The sequence below is a fragment of the Glycine max genome, chromosome 10, assembly GCF_000004515.6.
Source record: "Glycine max cultivar Williams 82 chromosome 10, Glycine_max_v4.0, whole genome shotgun sequence".
Lineage (NCBI taxonomy): Eukaryota > Viridiplantae > Streptophyta > Magnoliopsida > Fabales > Fabaceae > Glycine > Glycine max.
Genome location: NC_038246.2, coordinates 49,436,894 through 49,445,937, shown reverse-complemented (window position 1 = coordinate 49,445,937; position 9,044 = coordinate 49,436,894). Strand labels below are relative to the sequence as shown.

Below are 9,044 nucleotides of genomic sequence, written 5' to 3'. Positions count from 1 at the left end.
AATATAATGCACATTACCTTGCTATGAAAATAGGGTATAAAAAATTGACACTTAACTGCTCACTATAGTTAAATAATATTTAAATAATTTATTTGTATTATTATAAAAAAAATAATTTAAACTATATCAAATAGTTACAAGATGAGAGGAGATTAATTACTTGAAACAGGTGTTCCATCAAATTATTCTCATAACTACTCTTCCTTTTCATGCTTCAACTCTTTTTTTTTTTTTTTACCTGTAGGCAATGAACAATTAAACATATCTTATTTAAGTTAAAATTTATTCAAAATTTGTGAAAAACATTGTTTAACTATAAAGTTGGGTTAGAAAAAAACTTTCTTATAGATTGTAGTTACAAGTTTGTATTAAGATCATTCTCTTCTAAAAGAAGGAGGGAGTCTTAAGTAACCGTGATTGTATAATGTCCTTGGAAGGGTCAATTATCTTAATATTGAGAAAAGATTGTGATATTCATAACCAACTCCTTGAACTCTTGGAGGTGAAATAAAGTTTCATGAAGCAACATATATAATAAGCATGTGTATACATTAACAAATATGGAGATAAATAAATTAACAAAAATCTATAATGACTTTATTTGTTAAAAATAGCATATTTTAAGTTTCTGGGTGATATACGTTCAAATGTTGATCTGATGCCTTTGAGTTATACCTCTGACTCATGCTTATTTTTCTCTAGAACCATATTCTGTTGTTGTCAACCAAGGACTAACAATATATTTTAAAATGTCTACATGTATCCCTAAAGTGAGGCAATTTGATTATTTAAACAAAGGAACATTCTCAAGACATAAATTCACCAACCTTATTAATTAAGCCTAACAAAAGTTCACATTCAATTAAAATTATATAAAACACTAATAGTTCAACTTTCACACATGTGTATGTATGTGTGCATGTCTATTAGATTTGAATTTAAATTCCAATGACTAATTTGAATTTGAATTTCAATTTAATACAAAAACAATTTGCATATGAAAAAAATATAAATTGTTTACATACCATCATTTGGCTTTCTTCTTTCCAAGTTATATTGTGTCTTTGCCGTGTCTACCATATTTTCATATTTTTGCATCTATCTTTTGAATATTTTTTAGCAGAATTATTTTTCACAACGGGAAAATCTACGCATCAGAAAAATAATATATATCACAAGAGTGAAAATAAAAATCAACAAAATTCAGTATCAAAAGTCTTGCCTATGTGTAAGACCAAAACTTTGAAGTATGTGATTGTGGAGAGGCTCTCACTATACAATGCAATATGCGATTGGGGGAGTGTCCTGCAATTTAGTCTTTCATGTGAAGATGTTTGCACATCCCTAAATTCGTTTAATCGAGTTTTCGTCGAGTGTTGCACGATTCGGAGGGTCTGACCGAGGTTTCATGAAGTGTCTGTGATTGGGGGAGTGTCCTACAATTTGGTATTTCATGTGAAGATGCTTGCACATCCCTAAATTCGTTTGATCGAGTTTTCGTCAAGTGTTGCACGATTCGGAGGGTCTGACTGAGGTTTCATGGAGTGTCGTGCGATTCGGGATATGATGCGAAGAGGCTTGCACAACCCCAAATTCGTCTGATTGAGGTTATAGTCGGTTGCCATATATGATTGGAGGTTCTACGATTCGGTCTTGCGATTCGGTCTTTGATGTGAATATGGTTCACGAAATACTGCTGCTATAACATCATCATCATAATCGCGAACGTAGAATCTCTAATATTGATGAAAATTTGAAGAAAGCGAGATGCGAATGAATGAAGCGATTGAACTTCAGAAGGTTCTTTTGCGCCGAAGATCTAGGAGAGAACGAAGTTGTATGTGTAAAACCTTGAGATGAAGAGCACGTACAGAGAAGGGAATGCAAAAGATTGAGACATTTGGAGGTGAGTATCACTCAATTGAAATGTATTATATAAGATTTTGAAATATCACTCGATAGAAGAATGTTCTTCTTTTTCCACATCATTTTCGCTAACATGACAACATAATATATTATAACTCAGCTTTTATATATTATAAATAGATGTCTAACATTATAAAATATAATAATAAATGACTTATTTTTACTATTATAAGTATAAAATATTTATTGATTTTGTCGATAACTAATTTTTATAAAGATAATAATCAATGGTTTAACTATTCATTTTGTAATTCTTATACCTGAGTACTTGCATAAATTTGAGTTGTTATGCTTGTTTAAAACAAATTAAGTGTTAGTCCTGTACTTATCGTCGACAAAATGAGTTGGATCAGTCATATAGTCATATTGATTTAATTCATCCACTAAAATTTAGAGCATAGATTTTAAATTTTGAGTCCAAATTAAACCAAAATTCTAGCCTGATCCAAATGTGGGCTAACATGTGAAAATCTGTCAAAAACTTAAAAACTCTTGTTTTTTTATAGGGTCCACCTTTCATTTTAGAGACCTGGATTAAATTTGTTTTTTTTTATTTCCTTGCTTGTTATAGCTCGCCACCTACATTGGCCCAGCTCACATTGGGTGGGATATCCTGTTTTGCCACCTCTACCTATGCCTACATTTTTTATTGTAAGGATTGGCCTTTGTTGTCAACTTCCTTAATGACATGGCTAATGTGGTTGATGTGGAAATAATATGGCTCATATATGCTAATGATATGATTGAAGATTAATCATATGGTGCCAACATGTAATAGTACTTTAAAAAATAGTATAATTAAGATATTAATTGCTTCAGATATACTCTTAAAAAAACTGCTTTACAAATTAGTCACTGTATATATATATATATATAAAAATTGAGCTTAAACCTACGAGGCCCAATTGCGTAATCGTTTTCAATAGTCCAGTAAAATGTGTGGCTCAGTAGATGGACACCCATTCACAGCCCAATTTTTTGTCGAACATATATGGTCTACAGCCTTTATTGGACAGCTATCAAATTGTTCAATATACATGACAGTATTCTCGTGCTTATCAGTTTCTTTTTCTTTTTTTTTTTAATCTTAACACGTGCTTATCAGTTTAAGATGGTATTGAATAACATAAAGCTATAAAGTAAAATGAAAAAAAAACTAAAGTATAAACACCTAGAGCCGTCCCTATTTGTCTTCCATTCCAATCCATTGTAATTATTATTTTTCTAAAAAATTTATTTAAAATCAGCATTTGCATAATTATTAACTTTTTTTTCAAAACTTTTATGATTCTGTATATTATCTCAAACAGTTTTTAAATTAATTTTATTTTTAAATCAATAGAAAAGTTTTTATTAAAATTCTATTAGCGTGTCTCGATCATATTGCGATCCACCTTTTCCTACATTTTAACGTTCAGAACTTCTGATGCATAAGCAATTTTTTTTTTCAACTTGATCCACGTTGAAGCCAACAAACGTCAATCCAAATAGACTATATATAAGAATGAAAATATATGTGATTCTTGAATGTATTATTGGTGAACCGAAGGTTGTACATTTATACGGCAATAGGTGCATGTAACAGCATTTCAAATGCACCTAGAGATAATCCTAACAACTTGCATCTAGATAATAATTCAAATAAATGTATGTATCTACTAAATATACACCTAAATTCAAATAAATATATTTATTTTAACTGAATATCAGCTAATATCACAAATGATTAGCCAAGTCATGAGGCCGATTATCACTATTTGTTAAATTACTTCTTATCCTTAGGTATCATGGTCCTTCTCTCTTGGGGGGCGTCCATATTCTTCTTTTTAATGATGTTGTGGGAGTTGAAACTCTCATCTGATCTGTAGGTGGCTGGGGCTTTGTCCCTGTTCAATACCAAAAAAATAAATACCTATCATTAACTCGTTTGCTTTGAAATCTAACTTCCTAGAGGAATTACACATGGAAATTTGTAACAAGATAATAACAGGGTCAATTGGCATATTTTTAACTTGAACTAAATTAACTAATGTCTTATTGCTTTGACAACCGGTGCCGTTTAAGGTGTTACTTCTTCTTTTTAGACAAGGCCGTTAAGTTTTAATACCAAATGTTTGGTAAACCACAATCTTATGTGCGAGTTTTTTTTTTTTTTTTGCTATTTTAGATAATTATGTTTAAGTTATGTGTATAAAACAGGGATCTTCTTGTATTTGTATCTAAGTAAAACTTTGATATGATGCATTAAAAAGGCTTGAGAAAAATTTAATTGCAAGAATAGTGTATAAATAACGAATGAATTTGTTTAAAATAAAAAAAAATAACTTTAGAATAAACACTTTTATATAATTTTTTTAAGAAATAAATATAATTTATTTATTAAAATAAATATAAAATTATTTTGTAAGCGAAAACAGAGTAGAGAAATACGCTACAAAAATCAAAAAGTTATTTATTTTATTAAAACTAGTTTTATTATGATAAATTTAATATTTAATAATTTTTATTGTGCTAAAATTAATATATCCCATATTATTGTAGTGTAGAGCATTTGATATGATTTCATTCCTAAGAAATAAAAATATAAGTAATTATTATGTTTTGAAAAAAAGTAAACAGTGAGAACTTACTTAAAAAAATAGAAATTTTAAAAGGTAAAATAATTCTTTGTAAAAAAAATAAAGATAAAAGATGATTAGCAAAAGAGATATTTTAATAAATAAATTGACCTAATAATTGTTCTGGGCGATCAAGAATTACTTTCTCATTCCCGCCTGGGTGAATGCATTTTTTCAGTTTCAAAACTAAAACAGTCAAGCTTTTAGGTAAAATGCTTTTTCAATGCCAAACAAGTCCAAAGGCATTGTTTGTTGATGTTAGCCTTATCTCGACACTGATTGTTCATGCTTTATGAAAGTATTCTTCTCCTCTCCCAACTCATAAGACAATTCTAATTCAACTTTTCCTTTTTGTTTTCTTCTATAAAGAACAGCTTCTCCGCCCCAAAAGAAGATTTTCAATAAGTTAGATCGAGACAAATCATTTAAATTTATTAGCATTCATCCCAATCTAAGAGATTGATATACGTAGTACGTAAGTGAATATCTGATCACGAAATGCCATAACGGAACTAATACACATAGAAGCAGCCTCAGCAGGATCACGGAAATTAAAATGCAATTATATTCAAGGACACTTAAATAGAAAAGCAACCATGAAATTGGTCCAACAGACCCAAGAACAATGGGGAACGGCAACGGAAGCCAACAACATTGGACTAGTTTCATTTTCAGCCACGTGCTTCTCTGGTGGCGCCGAGGACACAAAGAGGGCCTTCAGTGAGTGTCTCCGCATCGGATTCTTCTCCACCACGTGTTCTTGCCGCCGGAATTGAATCAATGGGCTCGTCCTTGGGCTTTGCCCCACTCCACACGGCGTCGCGAACAGCTTGAATTTCTGCAACGCTGCCATCTCCTAAGTTATCTGTTTCCCTCTCCCTCTCTATCTGTCTCTCTCTGTTGTTCTCCTCTCTATTAAAAGAGTGTTAAAGTCAGAATATTGATGATTGTGAGGGGGACAAAGGTGATTGATTGCTTCTAACAAGCATGGGATCTATTTTGGGAATGGTTGCATCTTTTCTTCCATACACATTCATTACTTTCCTTTTCATACTTTGGATTATCACCATGGAATCACAAGTAGGACCGAACCGTTTTCCGATGTCGCTTCTTTTCTCTCGATAAAATACTTGTTCCACCGTTGCTGACTTGGCGGAATGATCTTGCGACTCATAAGAACAAATGTACTCATTTTATGCGACACATAGTTATTAATTAATAAGTACTTGTTACATTCTTTTAAATAGCTTGCAGAAATTTTCTTCTCCCTTTGATTTTTCTTTCTTTCTTGGGTTCCTTACTTTTTTGTCCCGTCTTTGAGACTCTGCATCAATCATTACTGTAATGTAGTAGTAACTATGAACATTGAAGGGAAAAAAGAGTTCGGTAATACATTCATATATATATTTTTTTACCAAAACGTGAAAAACTACGGTTATTATTAGACAAAAATGTAATTAACCACTGACATTGGGCGTGGTAGATTCACTTTCCCGTTTCTCAGTCAAGGACATTGGCGAAGCTGGTAACTTATTCTTTGAAATTCCAGCTTGACCCCAATCCGGTGAAGCTGGTGGTGGTTGAAGTACGTGTACTTGTTCGGTGGAGGAAGTGGAAGAGGTAACACCACCACCACCAACATCATCTCCTTTCTCTAGATTCTCAGACTCATAATTCCCACTTTGAATTTTCCTGAGTGCTTCCAGAACTTCATCCATAGAAGGCCTTAATCCATTGTCTCCTAGCACACACCGAAAGGCCAATCCTGCCACTGAAGTTAGCATCCTTTTAACTTGTTGGTCTGACTCAAAACCAAAGGATGGGTCTACAAGCTCACTAAGCTTTCCTTTTTGAATCTTTTTAATGCAAAAACTTGCCAAGTTAACTTGATCTCTTTCCCTGGCTGCATCAACTGCTGGCATGGATGATATCAGCTCCATGAGCACAACCCCAAAACTATACACATCACTCTTGTCCGTGAGCCTGTAGAATTGGAAATATTCTGGATCAAGATACCCCGGAGACCCTTGTGGAGCTGTGGAGACATGGCTTACATCATTTGGGAGCAATCTTGAAAGCCCAAAATCTGCTACCTTAACCGAAAAACTGATGTCAAGTAAAATGTTATTGGTTTTTACATCACGATGGATGATGTTAGAAGCATGGAGATAGGCCAATGCGGAAGCAGTGTCTATGGCAATTTGCATTCGAATAGGCCATGTCAACAAACCAACCCTTGCTAGATCACCATGAAGATGACTAGCAACAGTGCCATTAGGAACGTATTCATATACAAGCAGTAGCTCTTGGCCGTGACGTGAAGTGCAACCATAAAGGGACACAAGATTTCTATGGCGTAAGCGAGTAAGGATCTCAATTTCATTCATAAACTGTTCCACTCTCTTGTAATTGTGCTCAAACAGATGCTTGATTGCAACTTCCCTTCCATCTCTTAGTGTTCCTGGTTTATAAAAGATCAATTCTTAATTTAAGTGAATCAATAAGATTGAAAACTTCTGTATATTTAATTAATGTGTAAAATGGAAATGAGCTACACAGTGTATATTATATGCTGACCATAGTACACAGTGCCAAAGCCTCCTTCTCCAAGCTTTCTAGTGGAGTCAAAATTGTTTGTTGCTTCTAGAAGCTCCATATAGGAGAAGATGGGTACCCCAAAGAAGATCCTGTCACTCTCTGTGTCACGACTTGGGTAGGGATCATCACTGGTGTTGCTGCTGGATTGGCCATATTTCCGTTTGCAGTGCCGTAACGTGAGGAACAACCCAAATATGATCCATGGTCCTACGCCGGTGCCTTCAAAGTTCAAAGGTTGCGGCTTTTCAATAATTAGTTCCACAATTGACAGAGTCTCAGATTTAACTGTATTTTGTTTTATTTTTTCCAACTTATAACTAACAAACTAACCTAAGAAGGGGAAAAAACTCCTCGGGTGGTTAGTTAGTTTAAAGGAGTTATGCTCACCTATGTCTCTGATTAAAGAATATTACTAATAAAGATTGTTTAATCTTTCAAATGTATCTACATAACTAATACTCCTATTCGCCTACATAACTTTGGAGTTCTACATAAATTTGAAAGACAGTTAAAATTTAAAATACCAGTTTAATTTTTATAAAAAAAATTAATGTTATTCGTCTATACATTTACCAGGAAACGTGTATTTTTAGTTTAGTCAGCAGTAAATATAAGAACTAAAATCATATTAAACTTTGATAAAAACTAAAACTAATATTCTGAGTAACTAAAATTTAGAAGCATGATGTATTTGAATATTAAAAATTTGTACGTCACCTAGCATCAATGCTAGCTTCCGAATCCGGGTCCAAACTCTAGCTTTCCTGCATCATTTAAAAGCAGCAATTGATCCAGTTAGATAAGGAAAAAGTACAGCGAGCCTCTTTAACTGTCAAGCTAACAAAACAAAGTTCTGCAATACAGTCAAGTCGCTTAAATATAGAAGTAATCAAGCAGGAATTAATTTTCTAAATTTTAACTGTTGTGCTGAGGGGGAAAAACATACGGAGTTAACTTGTTTTTTAGCAGTTCAGATTGTAAAAATTAAATCTGGTAGTATACATAAATATTCATGCAACCATTAACTGTTTGTACAAGTTTTTTGTTAAGGTATTTACCTGTTGGCGCAATAAAAATTTCCCTTGCTGTCAAGTCGGCAATTGCCATCTCTTCTTCCATGGTAACACTGGAGACATTCATTTGAAAACTTGAATTCAAAGGTAATTTCAGCAGTTAAAAATCCAAATGGATCTTTGAAGAACTGAGAATCTTGTCTCACGGGAAGTTTAACCATTGAACATGAAGAGATTAAGGAGCGCAAAGACTCATAATCAGAGTATGGAGGGGCAAAGTAAAAATCAGAGGAAGGACATCCTGTATAGTTGATGAAGTCATTTGTATGGTTGACTGTTTGATTGTGTCTGCATTTGAAGGAGGTTATATTGTTTTTCATATCAAAATAACCGAAAGCAGAGAAGGGAGGGAAGATAATGTTGTAGGTGAAGGCCATACAACTACCATTTACCAGAAGCATTCTGAAATCATGATCGGTAATGGAAATACTAGTTCTCCACCCCTGCCTCTGATGACTATTAACTTGTGTAACTTGGAACAGTTTCCCTCCATTGTTCAACTGGACACGCTTCACTGCCGTTTGGTTATGATCATCACAACCATGGATAGCCAAAGCACCACAGTTCAGGTATTGTACCGTGGTGAAGGGGAAGTAAATTCTGCCCAAACTTCCACAATCAAATGAGTCTGGACACTCATCATGGTGCCCGTTTGCATTCCCGGCTGACAGAAGCACCGCCGTTAGATGAGAAAACAAAAGGATCACATAAACCGTTGACATTTCCAGCTGACAGAAGCACAACACCTTGTGTCATCCTCAAGTCAAGAAAATATTCTTATGGACTCCAAAACTGCCTATACTGTTTATATTTCGGCAATCGTGTCTCA

At 33.7% G+C, this 9,044-nt stretch overlaps 1 protein-coding gene across 1 annotated transcript; it reads right to left on the bottom strand.

The window, feature by feature from the left end:
• Nucleotides 1-4,817: 4,817 nt before the first annotated feature.
• LOC100778085 (LEAF RUST 10 DISEASE-RESISTANCE LOCUS RECEPTOR-LIKE PROTEIN KINASE-like 1.1) lies at nucleotides 4,818-9,044 on the bottom strand. The gene is made up of 4 exons (XM_006589613.4): nucleotides 8,201-9,044; nucleotides 7,860-7,906; nucleotides 7,122-7,361; nucleotides 4,818-7,005 (listed from the first exon to the last, which is right to left on the bottom strand). The coding sequence occupies exons 1-4, from the start codon at nucleotides 8,935-8,937 to the stop codon at nucleotides 6,002-6,004; spliced, it is 2,028 nt and encodes a 675-aa protein (XP_006589676.1). The 5' UTR covers nucleotides 8,938-9,044; the 3' UTR covers nucleotides 4,818-6,001.

What these genes read in the sequence shown, in the direction of transcription:
- LOC100778085 (XM_006589613.4), bottom strand. Translation starts at nt 8,937, where the DNA reads ATGTCAACGGTTTATGTGATCCTTTTGTTTTCTCATCTAACGGCGGTG. An exon ending in GAAGCTAGCATTGATGCTAG is followed by an intron (nt 7,362 to 7,859) that starts GTGACGTACAAA and finishes TGAACTTTGAAG; the next exon opens with GCACCGGCGTAGGACCATGG. An exon ending in CTTTGGCACTGTGTACTATG is followed by an intron (nt 7,006 to 7,121) that starts GTCAGCATATAA and finishes TTTATAAACCAG; the next exon opens with GAACACTAAGAGATGGAAGG.